General features: G+C 43.1%; 1 protein-coding gene across 1 annotated transcript in view; it reads right to left on the bottom strand.

Annotated features, from left to right (window-relative positions):
• The window catches only part of NBAS (NBAS subunit of NRZ tethering complex), a 235,639-nt gene that overhangs the window by 154,403 nt on the left and 62,084 nt on the right, over positions 1-19,152 (bottom strand). Inside the window, exon 22 of the mRNA XM_054979414.1 lies at positions 1,349-1,432. Within this exon, the coding sequence (XP_054835389.1) occupies positions 1,349-1,432 (84 nt within the window). The remainder of the gene's footprint in view (positions 1-1,348; positions 1,433-19,152) is intronic.

Genomic DNA, 19,152 nt, shown 5'->3' with positions numbered 1-19,152 from the left:
AGCACAATCTATTTAAATCTCTGCACATAGATTTTTACAAGTTAATTATCCCTACCGAAATTCTATCTATTTCTGTGTAATTAACCTCAACGCTGCATTGATAAGTGTTTACATATATACATATTTTATTGCAGCACTTAAACTGAATAAACAAACCTACCTACTTAAGCAGAAAATCAAGAACCCCTAAAGGGTTTTTCCTTTAAAACCTTGTTCAGAATTCACACCTTAGTCTATATCCAGGAACAGCTGTCAAAACATGGGCTAGTATGCTCCTTACTAACTTTTAAGTAAAGTATTTACATGTCCTCTTCCAACCCAACTCAGGGTCACCAAGGCAGGAACATTTCAAATATTAAAAACAGAATTTAAGAAATAAAAGTATATAAAATAATTTAACGCAATAAAACAAAACACGTAACAATGGAGGAGAAGAGTCAGTTACGAAACAACCAAAAAAATCCAAAATCTTCACCTCCTGGTGGAAGATAACAAAAGAGGAAAACAGACAAATCCCACTAAAGGAGGAAATTCCAAAGTTACAGCACCGCTGTCAAGAAGAACCTTTCTCGGACTGCCACTCATCTATTCTCAGATGACCAAGGCACCTAAAGCAGGGCCTTAGAAGATGACCAGTGTGGTTGAGTATGTTCATATGTTGGCCCCAGGCTGTATAAGGGCTTTAATGGTCAATACGAACACCATGAATTGAACCCAGAAGCAAACGAGAAGCCAGCACAGATGGAACAAGACTGGAGTGGTATGGTCCCTATGATCCACTCCACCAGCATTCTGGACGCTTCATTCTGTACCAACTGAAGCTTCTGGACAGTCTTCAAGGGCAGCCCCACATAGATCGCAATAATCTAATCTAGCTGTAAACAGGGTATGCACCCCCGGTTTACAACACGATCTTTTCTGCCCAGCTGAGGCTAGTGAAAGGCACCCCTAACCACTGCTGCCATCTCTTTATCCAAAGGGAAGCCCAGGTCTAGCACCCACCCACCCCCATCTACAACCTGCTCTTTTAGGGGGAGTGTAACCCCATCCAGAACAGGAAACATCCCAATTCCTGGGTCAGATCCCCCCCCCCACCAATAGCACCTTCATACTAAACCCTGTTCCACCCATTATGAGAGGAGTATTGAAAGGATACCACAAGCAGAAGAACGTGCCGTGCTTTCCCCTCTCACTAGAGAATTGGAAAATTCTTCCATGAGCAGGAACTGGCACATATAGTTGGGCCCTCCAGATGAGAACCAATATGCTTAAACAGAACTACTTACTGGCAATATCACAGTGGATTCATACTATGTAAAGATGAATGTGTAAAATCAGGAACACATACTTGCATGGAGGCCTTTCACACCAGTCTTCTTCCCTGTGCTTCCGTTCACTCCAAGGAAGAATTTTCAGGGCACCTTCTCTGTAGCTGTTGCAAAATATGCAAATAAGTACAGCGCACTGAATTTTTTAAAAAGAAATCTACCAATTAAATACGCAGTCTAAATATCTATACTAAAAACATAGCATGTTTAACAGGCAAAGCATTTCCACTATAATAACAGTGATTCTTCCAAGAGACTAATTAGAAAAATCACTGAGTAACATGATATTTCAGGAGGATCTGCCGATGCAGATTTCATGCCCATTAATCTGACGTTTCTTCATTCGTTGAAAGATGGGCTCCAACACAGCATTTTTAGTATGGCATATATACAATTTCTGTAAACTAAACTCCAAATACATAATGTCTGGTGAATTAATCCCACTACATTGTTCACCCAGTTTTAAATCCCTTCTGTAAACATGGTGTTACACATATATTTTTGGACCACCAATGTTTTACTCAGTACTGCCTGAGTACTGGAGATAGAAGCTAGCAGTACTTTTAACAAGAACCGGCTGCAAAACAGGGTCAAGGGTTTGTTAAACATTATAACAGAATTATGGAAGAATTGCTGAAGCATTACAAATCCAGTTTGGGTTTCAGGAATTTAAGTTGTTACATTATTTTTGCTCTTAATGTACAAACAAATCCAAGTCTACTTCTCAATAACTCAAACCTTTGCAGTAGCCAACAAATAAAATTAATCTAGTGCAAGTAACTCTTGTCACAAATTTAAATGGTGGTGTAATGTCAGCAAACTTGGTTTCTTTTTAAACTGGCAAGGCATGTGTAGGCCCATACCCAACCATGTTCCAATATTTCAACTGGGAAAATCATTTGCAAAAATCATTATTTTGGGGTTCCGGGCCACACCGGAAACCTTTCTGCCCCTTCTCTGACATAACACCCTGTGAGGTGGGTGGGGCTGAGAGAGCTCCTAGAAACTGACTGACCCAAGGTCACCCAGCTGGCTTCAAGTGGAGTGGGGAATTAAACACGGCTCTCCAGATTAGAGTCCCGTGCTCTTAACCACTACACCAAAGGGGTTAGTGTTCCTTTGAAACCTATGTCACTATGGTGGATGTATTCATTGCTCTGCACCCCTGAAATCGAACCGAATCGAATACCTTTATTGGCATAACAGGACATACATATACAATCAGCAAGGAGACAAAAAAAAAATCTCTTGCCCCATCACTTAAACCATTCTTCTCTTCAATGAACAACAAAGAAATTTAGCTACAGACTCAATGATCCCAGGGTTATGTGTGGACACCCCTGAAATCCAATCTTCTATGCTAATTTATGGAGAAGGACATAATTTCAAAAGGAGGGAGTAAGGATGCATTGGAATTCACCAGTGTAGCTGAGGAAGATAGTCCCAAAACCCAGCTATCGACCTCAAAACACGGTCCCATTCTGGAGTCTTGACTGATAAGACAAAGAAAAAAGAGCGGGATGCAAGCAGACAACGGTTGCATGTCATTCCACATTTGCCAGGAATATGACAGTCCATTGCACTGTGAACTAGCTGAAAACATACATATGAAATTTATTTTGACACTTGAGGCACAGCTTGCATCACTGCCGCAACCATACACGCGTTTAAACATGATCCTCTCAACCATGGGTTCCCCCTCATGTTCAAAAGGTTATATAAGGAAACAAGTCTCACACTTAAATAAATATATATGGTCGGTTCCACACGACTTTAATGGGATGGCCTGCTAATGGAACTTGAGTCATGAGTTTGAACAGTTATTTCAAAAACCTGAACATTTTGTCTACAGGAAACAGAAAGCTAGATCTATTTTTGAATTTATATCAACAGAATACTTTCTAAGTACTTCTAATAGTGTTGGTTGCCCTTCCAATAATCTGCAGAATAAGGCTCTTGTCTTTTTAATGATTGCAAGGTGCCACTCAGCCAACCTAAGCCCTCACAGTACCACATGTCACATTTATAGGCCAACACACTCTTGCTTCCCCCATAAGAAACCCACATTCTTTAAAGTGAACCATTTCTAATACTCCTCCTCCTCCCTGAAAAGATATTATTTTATAGGTTGTCTTTCACTGTTTGCAGCTTCAAATAGCCAAGGAATCCATGGCAGTACTTTGCAAGAAAAAGAAAATTATGCTGCCTAAATCAAGCACAAAGTTCTAAAATGCCAGTTAGGGAGCGTATCAAATAGTCGATTAAAAGCACCTCAGGCACCAGAAAGCAAGAAAAAGTCCACCTCAAAGAACACAACAGACTTTGTCATGAACATTTATTTATTGTTTCCATTAGTTTCTTTCCCCCGCAAGTTTAAAAATTAACATACTTGGGTGCCTGGGAGCTGTGCAGCCCAAGTGCTATAACATTTAATGCTTGTTCCTAGAAGATGTTTCTTGTCTCTGCACAGACATAAAAATGCAATGGACAGTTGCAACCCTCTGAACACACCACATAAAGCAGTCCTTTACGGTAACGGACTTCTTCACACACTGTTTTAACTTCAAATGCACACTGCTTTTACATCTGAAATGTCGTCAACATATGCACATGTCAACACATGCAAACACATTGCTGCGTGCATCATAGAAATGATGCCAAAATAGACAATTTCCCACTGAATGTACATTTGTTTTTATTGAACCTACAAAGTAGGGTAACTTATTTATGTATTTGTTTTATTTATTTATATTTCAATTTATATACCGCCCATCCTCAGGGGCTCTGGGCGGTGAACAGTTTAAAATCAATAAAAACAAAAAACAACAATACTAAAATCAATATACAAAACAATAATGAAATAAATTAACCAAGTGCAATGGTGGGGAGAACCCCCCCCCACCCCAAAGGCGGGGTTAACTTAAGCGGTTAAAACAACAAGAAAGAATTAAGTATAACTAATAATGTGATACAAATAATTTAAACACTGGCCTATAATTTAATTCAAGGAAAAAGGACAGGGGGAACGGTCCCAAACTCCAAGGCAAAAGGCACACTAAGGACACGCCAAAAGACCGCTGCTGCAATCCAAAGCTTTATTCACAAGTGCCGAGGGTCAAATCAAGAAGACAGGGGAGCGCCCACACTCTCCGGCTGCTCCCGGCGGGAGATTGGCAACGGGTTTGTCTGGCTAAATTGTCCCGTTTCGCAAGGCTCACAGCTTCATCAAAAGCCACAAATAAATTCTTGGTGTAAAGCGTATTTCTTTTACTGAAAAATAACCTGCTAGACAAGAATCAAGTTTCTTCTTAGTTTTAGTTGAACAGAATTTCCTCTCGTCAGAATTTCCTCTCTCTTGTAAACTTGCACATATACAGGTACATCAGTATATTTTATTTTTATCTCGATATATACAGAACCAGAAACAGATGCGTTTCAGCCCAAGGACATTCTTTAATGGGGTGTGCGTGTGTATCCTACACAGCATCAATATAGTTAATAAATCAAAAATACATGATTTATTAATGATATTGATTTGAGTTGGTTACTCTTCTTCTGCAGGGTTGTTTGTTCTCTCCTTTCTCATTGTCCAAACATATGAAGTAGCCCTAAGATATTAACGGTGTCAGGGCTTCCTTTTCTCCAGGTAAGTCCGGGGTCTGGGCTGTGGACCCCGGACAAACGGAAACTAACATTATAGCAATTTCAAGACTTGGAACACTGCACCTAGGAACTGCTATACTAAACATATGCAGGATGTCTTGATTTTCAGCAAGCTCAACTCCAAAGGCTGGTCTACTCAACACAGCAATTCAGAACTCTTCCTTGAGTGTACTAGTACTGACTATGGAGGACTATGTGACTTACTGTTACTGTATGAAAAAAACCAACACATGCATATAAAGCAAACAACATGAATAATTATTCTAACCTCCCTGACAGAGAGTTATTTTCCATGGAGAACGTTCAGTCATGTATTACTTCAACAAACCCATATTAAAGAATGCTGCAAACCACTGAAGAACACAGAAAAGACAAATCCAGCAGCTGGAAAGAACGTATTAGTAACTTAATTTCAAAAAATTCCATTATCTCTCAGCATGGGGGAAATGTTCATTCATAGTACATCCTTCTGCAGTCTGAGGCATACAGTCCAGGAGTAGTTTTATCATATAATGAGCCATTTGTCTAACCTGGACCAGACTAAAATTTCAGAAAGAAGGTTTCAGAATTAGGGGTGTGCACCCTGAAAATATTCAGATTTCCTGCTTCGAGTTTACTTGAAGCAGGAAAAACATTTGGAAATACCCAAAACCCAAAGCGGCAAGCCACTTCAGATTCGGGTATTTTATTCGCTTTGGAATGCTCCGTAAAGATTTGGAGCATTCCAAAGTGATTCAGGGGGCTGGGTTTTCTTCCTGTAAGTGGCAGGAAGGGGGACCTTTAAACTATCAGCAGTCGGAGGGGATCAGCAGTCAGGGGGGAATCTCCCCGCTGCCTGCCAGCCGATACTTTAAAGGGACCTGCCGCTTGCAAGCAGCAGGAAAGGTGCCCTTTAAAGTTGCCCCAAAGCTTCTCAAAGCAACCCGAATGCTTTAGGGAACCTTTGATTCAGAATTTCTGAATCGGAGCCACCATGCTGGCCCCAAGTTGGAAATCTTGAATTTTTACAAATAGGTTCCGATTCGGGTATTTTATCCGAATCGGAAACTCGAAGCGCACAGCCCTAGTCAGAATCCTTCTGGGAAAAGACCACTTTAGAATCTAAGTAAGTGCATATTCACATTTCTGTCAAAAGATCTCGTATGTAACACAGGTAGACTAGAACGGCTACTCCCAAATATACTAAGTTTCTATCTAAAGTGAAGAATTTTAATACAGTATTCAAAAAGGCAAACTCCTATCTGCATTATGAAGAACATTACAGGGAGAACTGTAATCCAGATGTTTTATATATATTTGGATCTGCCCAGAATATGCAAGAGGCACTGTCAGTCTTTCTTCCAAAGGAAGGGGCTATTTCTAGTGAAAAATAAGGATTAATTCAGTTGTATATTTTAACTTACCTGCTGTCTAAGTATATTATGCACAAAACATACAAACAGCATTACAATTGCATCTTATGGCCTATAATTTTAATTCTTAGTAAGAATACCTTGGGAGAACTGTGTAAAGAAATCACTGCTCTATCTGCTCAGATTTTGCCAGCCCTATTTTTCCCTGTAGTCTGTCATGCTGATTTACTTTCAATTATGTCAAAAAGTAAAACTGTTCTGCCTCCATAGAGAATTTCAGCATGTGATACGAAGATGACAGCTATTATTGAGCAGAAAGATAAAACCAACATTTAAGTAATAGAATGAGAATCTGCCTACAAAAAAAAAGAAAGAATAGACCTAGTAGCGCTGAAGTGTTTACAATAAGGTTGTTGTGTTCCTTACATTAACTCATTGTTCCTCACTACAGAATATAAAAATCGAGACATCAAGCTGAATGAAACCTATAGGGATGGTTAGAAAAATTTCTCCTTTTATTCAAAACCATCATAGCACCAACGCAAAAGAATACAGAATTCAATGCTGGAGTCACATTAGAAGAGGACCATTTGAGAATTGTTCTATCATTTTTGTGGTACGTAAGAATAATGAATTCTTTCACATCTATACCAAAGTAGTTTAAGACTAATTACTCCCCCTAGAAACCCTAGAGTAACAGGGAGAAACCAGCGGTAAGGAAACTATCAGCCTTTCTATTAAACTTCAGTTCCCAGGATTCTTTGGTGGCAAGCGAAATACACACCACCAACAACAGCTGGATTCCATGACCTTCACTCATGGAATGGAACTTCTCCAGCTCCACAGTTCACTGCACCATTCAAAAAGCTGCTCCTGAAGGAAATTATGATGCAGCACAGCAAGCTGCTACTCAAGGAAGAAATCTACGGAAACAGAAATTACAACCCAACCCTCTTCTGAATGTGCAAACACCCACCAGTTTGGCTCACACCCCTGGCCAATCTGGTCAACAAAAGCTCTGAGTTTTTGACTTTCCGTTTGATATGTCTCCCATTTTTTTCCCAGTGTTCAGCAGGTTGTCTGACTGTATCCCTTACTAACCATGCAGTATAATACCATTGGCTTTTCATGCATAATGCATCCTCACACAGTTCTACTACCCCTCTCATCCTTGATACAGAGCTGCTCTGCTCAGCTGATGATTGTTTAGATAAACAATTAGATTGCTCACAAATCCTATAAGTCACATCATCAGTAAATGCAGTGTTTCAATAAAGTTCAACCCTTCATGGTATGTATGCTCTTAACATTTGATGCATGCTTCAGGTGACACAGGAAAAACCTTACAATCAATCATATAATTATATAAATTATGAACAGTGGCATCCTAAGCAGAGCTGTACCTTCTAAGCCCAATGAATTCAATGGACAGAAGGGTGTAACACTAACTCTAAGAGTGAAGCTCAATAGCTCGTGTGGTACAGTGGTTAGAGAATCGGACTAGGAACCGGGAAGCCCAGATTTGAAAACCTGCTCTGCAGTGTAAGCCTACTGGGTGTCCTTGGGCCAGTCACACACACTTGACCTTGTGTATCTCACACAGTTGTTGCGAGGATAAAATGTAGGAGAGGAGCATGATGTAAACTGATTTGGGTGCCTGCTAGGGAGAAAGTGTTACCGGAACTGCTCTTTTGAATGGGGAATTAGCTTAGCAGTCCAGAACTAAATTTAGCGCGGATCTAACCATCTATACCAAGGTCCCTTCTCCAGACGCTCACGTAATAAAGAGGCAGACTACAAATATGCAATCAATAACGTGTATTTACTAATAGTGTGGCGTAAGCCTGAACTTGCACATACACACAAGATAGCATACAAGGACTAGGAAACAGAGTAGGAAATACAGAGATGGTCGCATGAGCAGGTACCCATGATGATAAGGGATATACTTACGATCCTGAAGCGGAGTAGAGACACAGCAGTGAGGTGGTCCAATGCCAGCACTGGATCCACAGAGAGACAGTAAGGGGTCTGGACAGGGAAGGCGTACGCACCATGTGGCCGAAGCGGCCAGCTTAAATACCCCAAAACATACCCTGGGGCTGGTGCTGTACCTTGTGGTTCTCACGGGTCGAAACAAAGGTCTTAATGGTTTTCTGAATGTCTTATATGGGCCACTTTAGTAATCTGATTGTGTTATAGTGACACCTTAGGAAGAGGGGACAAAGGAGGGAGGGGGAGATCCGGGCGTGCTGAATGGATGTTCCAGCAGACGGGGCTTGTCCTGATGTCATCAGCTCTGGAATGCGGAGGCTTCTTTGACATGCATTCTCTAAGTGCTTGGGATGGTCAGCACTTAGTTCCTTCTCCTGGGCAGCTCCTAAGATATGCAGAGCGGGGCGAGGTACTCTCGCTGCGGACGTGGTGTGCCCACTTCTCCAAAATGGCTTCCCAAAGCAGGCTTCTTCTCTAGGTCTTCTGGCTGCCTAAGAACATGGCTGCTGGCTGGGCATGGCTGGGGCTGGCTAGCAGGCCGCCCGGTAGTGAGGGCAAGCTGGGTGACCGGCCCGCGGGAATCTCCAGGCGGGAACTGGCCAGGGGGTGCCTGGTCAGGCTCGCTGGAGGTTTTCCCCGGCTACCACCTGGCTGCTAACAGCGCGGCTGGGGCCCAGGTGAGGCAGGTTTCCATGGAGGCAGGGAAACAGCACGTGAAACACCGTCCATAGCAGGGAACAGGCACAGTCTGTGGTGGATGGCAAGGCAGGCATGGAGCACGCGTGTAATAAAGTCCAAACACACACAGGGAGGTCCAGATATAGGCTTGGGCAAGGCTGCCCAGAAAGAGGGTCCTTAGTGTAGTTGTTCAGACATGGATTCAGGAAACTGACACAGTCTATTGTACCAGCAGGATAACTAGCAAGCAGGCAGGAAACTGACACGTGTATCAAAGCGCACACGTGCAGGGCTGTTTTTGGTGTAGCAGTAAATCAGCAACACAGGAAACTCCAGCACAGTTCATGGCAGGCCCTGAAACAGGAGAGGGGGCCTACTTGGCAACAAAAGGCAGAGTATAAATGAAGCAAATAAAAAATTAGGATGGCACTGAAAGTCATGAACAGCAACCGGCATCTAATAGAGTCTTCTAAATTAATTTACCAAGTTTTTCCCTTTGGGGTCTCTTTCAAAAATGTTCTATGTTAACTGAAAGTTATATGTATTTAGTATTAGCTACTTCCTTCTTCAATCCACTCGATTTAAGGAACCAGATAGGCAGCTTCTGGGGAGAGTCACAGAACACGGTAAGAGCTTAGTAAGGAACTGAGTTTCTTCAACCTTGATTTACTGAACAGAAATAAAAAATGAACATTAAAAAGACAAAACCTATTTTCTTCCACTATGTGGACAAACGGTTTTAAAAATACTTTTTTTGTTTTATGATGTGCTGAGGCCAGAATGAGAGAGAGAGAGAGAGAGAGAGAAAACACCAAGACTGGTATTCTGCTCCCGAAAGAAAGAATTGTTAACTTAATATACATGCATGAACTTCATAATCAAACTTGTAGTGATTCCGCACATGTTGGATAATGCACTTCCAATCCTCTTTATAGATCATTTGGAACGGATTTTTTCGTGTGCGGAACAAAAAATCCATCTCAAACGATTGATAAAGTGCGTTGAAAGTACATTATCCAACGTGTGTGGAATCAGCCTTGGATTGTGAAGCTGAATGAATCAAATGGGGAAAGGCATTGTCTGAACATGCTCAAAGCCAATTCTCAACCGGTTTTTGAATAAAGAATTCTAGGATCAGCTATGGTGAGGTCTTGAAACAATTTAAATTGGGGAAGTAGGGGAAAATAGAAAGAACAGAGGGAGGGGGAGATCAGAACGTTTTGTTTTGTTTTGAAGTACCTGTTTATGTTGCTGAATGAGAAAGGGAGGGGGAAAGATTCTGTAGACTATACTACTGGGTACTATCTGTTGGTGTAGATATGCTCTTGCTGGGAGTTTCCACATCATTTAATATGTTCATGTCATGTTTGGTTTCAGCAATGATTCATACCCATATTTGGATTTCTGCTTGTTTTCAAATTTTTGCAGTCCATACCCTATTGCATCTGTCTGTCTTAGTAAAGACATTGTTGTTGTTATGTTTTTGTATGTATAGTTTAGCTTTGCTTTAATTATTTCTGTTTGGTTTTAATGGTTTTTAAGACATGGAGTTATCATATGTTTTTAATGAAGTTACCTGCTTTTTTTAAAAAATGCCTTGTCTTGGTAGTTGTCAATGATGGCTGCAGCTTCTAACACACACACACACACACACACACACACACACACACACACACACAGATATGCAAACTTCGCCAGGCTCTTTGAAAGCAACTCTGCTCAAGAAGTGATTTATACAATTGGGGAAAAATAGTATTAAATATGGTATTTTAGATGAAAGGCATCTTTAATTATAGGGTGGAGGCACTGAACCCTTCAGAACTTTAACGTTTCATACAGAAAGAAGTACAACAACAAGAGCAGGGTCATGTGGCCTCAAGCGTCTTTTTCCTGTGCCGCCTCACCAGATTCAAGACAAGTTGCACAGGTGATCTGCAGGTTGTACTTGGGCAGTAGGAAACACACCTTGTCACGATCCCCCTGCCAGTGGCTGGAGAGGTGCTTTGCAGCCCACCTTGGACCCTTGCATCATTGGCACGAGTATTAGGTAATGACAGGCATAAGCCTTTATCTCCTTCCATAAGCTGCCCTCCACCCATTTGGCTCCCCAAGCTGCCACTCAACTAGCGAACTAGGACTGCATGAATACAATGGCAAATAGATCCAGGACACTGCAACCTATGCTTGAATCAAGATTGGTAGCCATTGTGTCGATTGCTGAAGTACCGGACTGGGAGAAAAGATCCCAGGTCTGATGCATACTGCTGGAACATGGGATTGGGAAGAAGAGTTTATAACTTTTCAAAAGAAAAAGTAAAAAATAAAAGTGCAATTTTTTTTAAAAGGAGGGGGAAAAAGGTGCTACTGATTGGAAGATCAGAGCATCATTTCCGGAAACAAAGTTTCAGCTTTATAGGACTGGTGCATGTGCCTGAAATGGATTGTACTCCATCAGGTACTTTCCTCATTGTGTTTGAGAAGACATGCTACACCACCATCTGGATAACTCCTCTATTTCAGAGATCGCTCCCTAGTAAAGAATCCTGAAACAGACGGGCTGCAGCGAGCATTGTCTCAGGAGCGCATGGTTCCCTAGACCAAGCTTCAGAAACACCCATGGGACCAATATACACCTATTTTAATGGGCTGTACTATACTGCCATTGCCTCTTTGTTCTGCAGTAGATTTAATTCAGATTTCACAATAAAAAAGAATGCTATCAGGAGGAGACCAAGCGTGACAAGACTGAGCTTCAGACAGGAGTCTGAGAAAGTTTCACTGAAGACAAGGCAACATACACAAGAATCGGTGTCTTAAATGTAGATTTTTTAAAAAAAGCTGCAGCCATAAATGTGCTTTCCAGCAAAGTTACAGCTGTTAAGGGAACCATTTGTTTGAATTTCCTGACTTCTGTGAGACTAATACATTGGCTATAACAAAGCAATATTGTCGTTTAAAGCATAAGAAAGAAAAAAACAGGAAATTAAGAGGCTTCGACTGTATATATTTCTAATGACTACAAAGGGCATTATTTTCCCAAAGATATCACCTATTAATTCAAAACAGTAATTTTCACAATAAAGCAAGGATTCTAATTTTCTCAGTGGAACTGAAAAATAGGGGGGGAAATATGCCTCTCCATCCTGTGCAACCAACTATTTCTGCCATTTTTTAAAAGGAATAGATTACAATGCAGAGATGGCAAACTGTTGCCCGGAGAAAAGGCTTAAATCTGTTAGGCATTGTGGACAAATTTCTTGGACAAATTGAACCGGTATAAAAAAGATGGGTCACACTGAGCCCGCCTGCAGGGTGAGCAGAATATAATTCCAAATAAATAAATAAATAAATGAACCAGAAGGGGAACCACAGTACTGGTACTTAATACCAAAAAGGTGGCAGAACAGTTTTAAAATAATTCCAGGGGGAAAGCGGACATAGGCCGAGATGTCACCAGTGTAGGACAACCCAAACCCAAGAGACAATAGTATAAGCACTCAGGGTAATATTGGTAGGAGAGAGTAGTATAGCAAGGGAGGGCCTTGTGTGGAGACAATGGGGTTGAGGGAGCCAATGATCGGTGAAAAAGGAAACATCTGACATGTGTCTTTATACCAATGCCAGAAGCCTCCAAGCTAAAATGGGGGAGCTTGAGTGCTTGGTGCTAAGTGGCAATTTAGATACAGTGGGTGTCTCAGAAACATGGTGGAATGGGGGAAATTAATGGGATATGGTCATCCCTGGGCATAAGCTCTACAGGCAGGACAGTGAGGGGCATGTTGGGGTAGGGGTTGCCTTGTTTATCAAAAAGGGCATAGAATCAAGTAAGAAAACATCTGGGCAACAAACTCCCCAACAGAAGCGATATGGGTGGGAATATTGAATCTTAAGTGTTACTGAAAAGTGGGGGTATACCATCACCCACCGGATCAAATTCTTGAGGCTGATACTGAGATGGAGAATGAAATAACGGCAGTGACTAAAGCAGGTAATGTAGTGACAATGGGCGACTTCAACTACACTCACACTGACTGGGTAAACACGTGCTCAAGGGTACCCATTAGGTGCACCGGAAGCAAGTCCTGGCAGGCATGCTGGAACATTACCACTCGCTGGAACTCGACCCATGCCTTGCTTAAGTATTTGATGGAGAAGCAGGCTGCCCTCCAAAAGTAGCTCTCAGAGAGCAACACTGAGATGAGGGAGAGTCAGTTCAGCCAAGAGGACTGGCTGACCAGGTCCCAGACAGTGGAGTTCCTTAAACCCTTTAAGGACTTCACGATCTTATCTAACATGGCAACCCTGGGTCCGGACATTCTTTGATTCAGAGGAAGATGGCTTCCTTTCCTGACCCCAGCATGCAGACTTTGTTTCAGTAGTGCATTTGCCCATGAAGTGCTGCAAGAGGAAATCCAGCAAGCGACCTCTCGCTAAGAACAAGTTGTACATGTTGGCGACCAAGTGCAACCCGCACATCCAGGGCAGCATTGCTGAGCAGGTTGGGAAACTTACTGGCTTGAGAAACAAGCTCTCTCAGCTGGTACAGTGATGCAGGCCAAGAGGAGCACCCGGTCAGCAGAGGGGGAGTCCATGGAGTCCAGAAGTTCATGGAGACGGAGGCCATTGGGGATGTGTTCAGCCCCTTGAGAATGTGAGGCATGTTAGCCACTCTTCAGCTGAGGCAATATTCAGGGACTACCTTTCAGAGCCCTGTAAGCTGCATACCGCCTGACCTCTGAGCTACTGGACTGATTAAGAGAAACTGTAATTATAAAAAAAATATTAGGCTTGCAGAACAACAAAACTTGCTAAGGGAAAATCCGCATGGCTTAGTCCAACAGAAGCAAACTAAAGCAAGGGAATATTTTGTGCTTGCATACTATTTGGTTCTGTTCTGGGACGTTCCCCCAGTTGCTGAACCCAGTGTCTGGCTGCTGTGAAGGACACTGATTCGGTGGGCTCAGTTGGAACAGTGTTGCTTGCCTCAGTTTGGTTTGGGTGGGATGGAAGTGATTCTCTGCTGTGGTGCTGGTTCCCTCCCTTCACTTTGTTTCAGGGGAGGATTCCATTCCTGTGCTTCAGTTTTATTCTATCGGGTTTTCTCTGGGATGAGCTCAGCTTTGCCTTTGGAGGTCTTGGCCATGGCAACCTTGCCCCAGTGTGTTTCTGCAATGGGAGTCAGCTTTGATTTGTTCCCCATAGGAAACAATGGAATGGCTGAGGGCACCTTGTTGAGGGGCTCATAGAATTGGTCCACGGGGTCCAATCTTCCTGAAACTGGGGGGGGGGGGGCTTAGAGGACAGGCATGAATAGGTCCCCTGAAAATTTGGTGGAGTTTGCATGAAAAATGCCACCCCCAGATAGTCCCCCAATATTTTTCCCCGTAGGGAATAATGGAGAATAGGTGGGGGCACTTTCTTTGGGGGCCCATAAAATTGGCCCCCAGGGTTCAATATTTATGAAACTTGGGGGATCTTTAGAGAACAGTAGAGAGTAGATTCCCATCAAATTTGGTGAAGTTCAGTTAAAAGATGACCCCTCCAGCCCACCAGATAGCTCCTGGAGTGATTTTCCCATAGAAAACAATGGCTGAATGTCACCATTTATTTATTTATTTTGAAAATTCAGTAAAAATTCAGAATACCTGATTTTTTATTCGGAATACCTGGATTTTAATCTGAAAGTTTGTTACAAACATAAGAAGAGCAGCGTAGAACAAGATGGACCACTGCTCTCACCCAGAATGGCTCTTTTTATGTTCGTAACAAATTTTGGGGTGGTGGGGAAAATATTACCATCTATCTGGGAAACAAATTCTGCCTTCTGGCTGTATCAGATACTTCCTAACCAATAAATATTATCAGAACAAAGGTTAAGAGAAAGAGAAGAATATGAAAGATGACAACAGGCTGTCAGCCAAAAGATACAGCTCAAGAAATAGCTATTCAAAAATATATGCCGACCTTGAACTCTCATCAAGTGGCAAATCAATTTTTCAAATATTTATCTTTTGCTAACCTTTTGTTCTCCTGCTCTCATTCTTTGTAAATTCTGTTATGTTGATCTTCGTGTCAAGAGCAGTCTTACCTTCCCTGTCTAGCAACGGACAAAATGCCCTTCAAGTTCACAGCTCAATCCATTTATGCTGCTGTTCATTACTGGTATTTATTTACCTACCTTAATACTTGACTGTGCTGGAAGAGGATAGTAAGAAGGCCCAGGACAAGACTGGGTCATTAAATAACACTAACTAATCCCACAATTGCCATAAGGAGAATAATTTCTATGGTAACAGTAGGGGTGTGCATCCCAAAAAGATTCGGGTTTTCTGCTTCAAGTTCACCCAAAAGGGGGGGGATTCGGAAATACCAGAATTCTGAAGCAGCAAGTCGTTTCGGAATTCTGGTATTTACTCGCTTTGGTATGCTCCGTAAAGATTCGGAGCATACTGAAATGAGGGGGAGCAACCCCCCACCCTCACCTCCCACCCCCTGGGGCAACCCCTCTACCCCCCACCCACTTACCTGGCTGGCAGGGAGAGGAGGAGGGTGATCAGCTGGGCGGTGGCAGCACGGCTCCTCTGCTGCTGCTGCGACCCAGACGAGGCTGGGACAGCCTGGAGCCAGCTTCTCTGCCACCACACCGCCTCCTCTAGCCTGCAGCAGCTCGCAGAGCAGCAGAGAGGGCTGGAGCTACTGCTGCAGCCACCACACCACATTCTCTAGACCTGCAGGGAGGCGGAGAAGGCTGGAGCTGCCTCTTCCGGCCCTTCCTGCCCCTCAAATGGCCACTTGAGGCAGCCATTTGAGGTGGCAGATGCTGCCGTCAACGCCACCTCTACAACCACCAGCAGGCCCAAGGTAAGCAGGGGTGGGGAGCTGGGGTTGGGGGGATGTTTAAAGGGCCCTGCCGCATGCAAGCAGCAGGAAAGGGGCCCTTTAAACTTGGCCCTGAAGCTTTCCAAAGCATTACAAATGCTTCAGAAAGCTTTGATTTGGGATTTCTGAATTGGGGCCAGCGTCTGCTGGGCTTTCTACCCGCTGATGATTCCTCCTCCGAGGAGCTGGAAGAGCCAGCGGGAGACTCGCTCGCAGTCCCTGAAGAGCCATCCAGCGACCAGCAACCCGGTCCCTCAGCGCAACCTGGTCCCTCAGTACAAGAGAGCAAAGGGGAGGGGTCGCACAGAGAGGAGGAGCAACTGGTGCCTTGGAGAACCAAGTTTTGTGAGCTGGCAGCAAGGCAGAAGGCTCGAGCACGGGAGGCGGTTTGGGAACGGCGGAAGAGTGCACGCCTGCAAGCCCAGCAACAAACGGAGCTGAATGCGGAGCTGAATGCTGAGGACGAGGCAATCAAGAAAAGGAGAAGCACCTGGCCCTTGTCCTCTTATGATGCCCTGAGCTTATAAGGGGGGGAGCAACATTGTTCACCACTCCGTGCACCCAGTAGCTCGGCTCCTGGAAGCTTCACCTCTGCCTTGTACCCTGCCCTTGCTCGGATAGATCTCCTGTGTCCTGACCTTGGCTTTGTCCTCGACCACCCCTTGATCGTCTCTGCATTGGACTGACGACTCGGCTTTCAGATCTCAGCTCGGCTTTCCGACTCTCCTCTGCTTGCTCCCCTGACGAATGGACTTTCTGGCTCTCGGCCCTGGTGTGCTTTGGATTCTCGCTCTCTCCCTCCCGCTCAGCCTGGCACTCAAGCCAGAACCCCAGCCCTGACCATGACAGCCAGCATGTCCCAGATCGGGTCCGATTCAAGTATATTACCTGAATTGGAAACCCAAAGCGCACACCCCTAGGTAATAGTATGGGCCAGTAAGTTACTTCGAGAACGGAAGGTATCAGCAGATCTCTGGTCAAATTAGGACTGATGAGAATAATAAAGTCCTGTAGGTAGACCACAGCTCATCTTCATCTGTATACCACTTAGATCATCGTTCTTCCTACATAAGCAACATAGTAGCTCCTGCCTAGTATGAAACAGATATATTGTGTCACTATAAATAACAAGCAGGAGCTCAGGAAATTATCATGTTAATATTTCTCCATATTCCTTGTTTGGAACAAGATGAGTTGACAACTATGTAGACATGTCTATCAGAATTGCACTTCATTGAGCCAAGGCCTCTGTGTTGTTGTTGTTTTTATTTATTTGAGCTCATGTACCTTAATTTTCTAAAAGAAATAAAGCAGCCGTTTGGGGACATAGAAAATTCCATCTTAAAAAAAAATTAGAATTAATTACCTTTCCAAATTTTCCCCACAACCTGTCCGTGTTCAGAGTATGTGCATACACTGTCAGCTGCCAGGACTTCATTAGCAGCTAAAGATAGTAGGAACCTGCCAAATACAAATTGGCTCAGGGAAGGGGTTAGATTCAGTTCAGAGGAAGTGGGCAACTTGCCGGATCAGCCAAAATGGTTTTTACAAAGGTGAAGTGTTGAATGATCCTCCACCATTAGTCCAGCCGAAGAGTTCCCCAACTGATCATTCCGGCAGTAACAGCGCTCTCTCTAGATATCTGCACGTTGCAGTTCTTAGATGTATTTACAAATCATGCCTAATATGGTTCACTGGAATATGAAAATGTATTGCAGGATAGTTACAAGACAGCCATAGACTTTTAGGTACACCAAGCGTGCCAAAAATCTTTAGTCAAAGAGCCAGAAATAAAACCACTCCTTTTCTCTCAACCATGGTCATGATTAGGTCTAGAAATATTTCAGCCACACATACAGTATAACAGACTCCAAAGCAAGGCTCATCTTGCAACCTCTAGAACCATACATAGTGCTAAAGTACATATCTACACAAATCGATCCATTCCACTGATGAAAGGATTACCTTTTTTAAAGCTATGCTGGAGATGCACACACTTCACAGGCTTCCTCTGCCATGTTAACACGCATGCAGTTTATGGTATCGCACCTTCCTACACATGGGTAAATTGGAAGTTGTAGGCAGACAACAGCTGTTTCCATTATGTGTTCATGCATCAATTTACACATATGCAGCATGAGATTTCTTACCTGAAGCAGTCTTCTTCACAGTGGCTACCAGATAATGCAAATACATCACCCAATGCTAGTAAGGGGGATTCCAGCAAAAAGAAGAAACAACCTACTTGGGTATGCCCATATGCTTCGAGACCAATATACAATACACCAGCAAGGCACAGCCTACAGCTACAGTTGTAATTTCCTTCCTTTTTGTTTTCCTTGTGATTGTTCCGACATCCACTGGTCAGCCATATCGCTCCCAAAGTCTGCATGTAAGAGAAACGCCCTTCCCACTTCAATCCTATGAAAGTGCTGCTGGACTTTTACTCCTTTAAAAATAGCAACCCTTGTAAGGAATGACACTGGGATTGCTTGAATACTATGCATACAAGCAACCAATGAATAATGCTAATAATAATAATGCTAGTAAGGTCAAGCTGCTCCGAAACCAATGTTAAAAACTAGCGATCAAGCAAAATGGCTTTCGCTCCTATATATGGACTCCTTTTTCAATCTATTTTTGGTAGCCTTTCAAAATGTTTTGCCTGGGTTTTGCTTTTGGATTTCATCAGCCTTCACTGAAAGCCACTGACTGTAACATCACATAATGGCATGCCACCATCAGCATCTAAATGATTTGCTGCACTGTTCCACACAGTTTTATTCGGTGAGGTGAGGAGCTCGTATATCACATAATAGCTATCCCTTATGTAATAATTCAATCGGGATCACTCAATAAGTGATCTTCATTGTGGAAGCCATTGCCAAAACAGGGTTCAACTGTAGCAGAAAAGTGTTCACACACATGAAGCTACCTTACACCGAATCATACCATTGGTCTATCGAGGGCTGTACTGTCTACTCCGATTGACAGTGGCTCTCCATGGTCTTAGGAAGAAGTCTTTCACATCACCAACTACCGGGTATCAGGGACTGAACTTGGGACCTTCTGCATGCCAAGAAAATGTTCCACCACTGAGCTGTAGTCCCTCCCCGCAGCTCCATAATGGTAGTTTCTTTGATAGTAGTAAGAAGAAAGAGGGCCAACACTTCGACATACATTTAAGATAGCCCAAAAAGATACTGTGATATTACAATGCTTAGTGAAAAGAACCCAGGACGTAATGCTAGGAAATT

The sequence above is a fragment of the Eublepharis macularius genome, chromosome 1 (assembly GCF_028583425.1).
Source record: "Eublepharis macularius isolate TG4126 chromosome 1, MPM_Emac_v1.0, whole genome shotgun sequence".
Lineage (NCBI taxonomy): Eukaryota > Metazoa > Chordata > Lepidosauria > Squamata > Eublepharidae > Eublepharis > Eublepharis macularius.
Note: the sequence above shows the minus strand (reverse complement) of the source record. Positions and strands in the feature narration are given on the sequence as shown.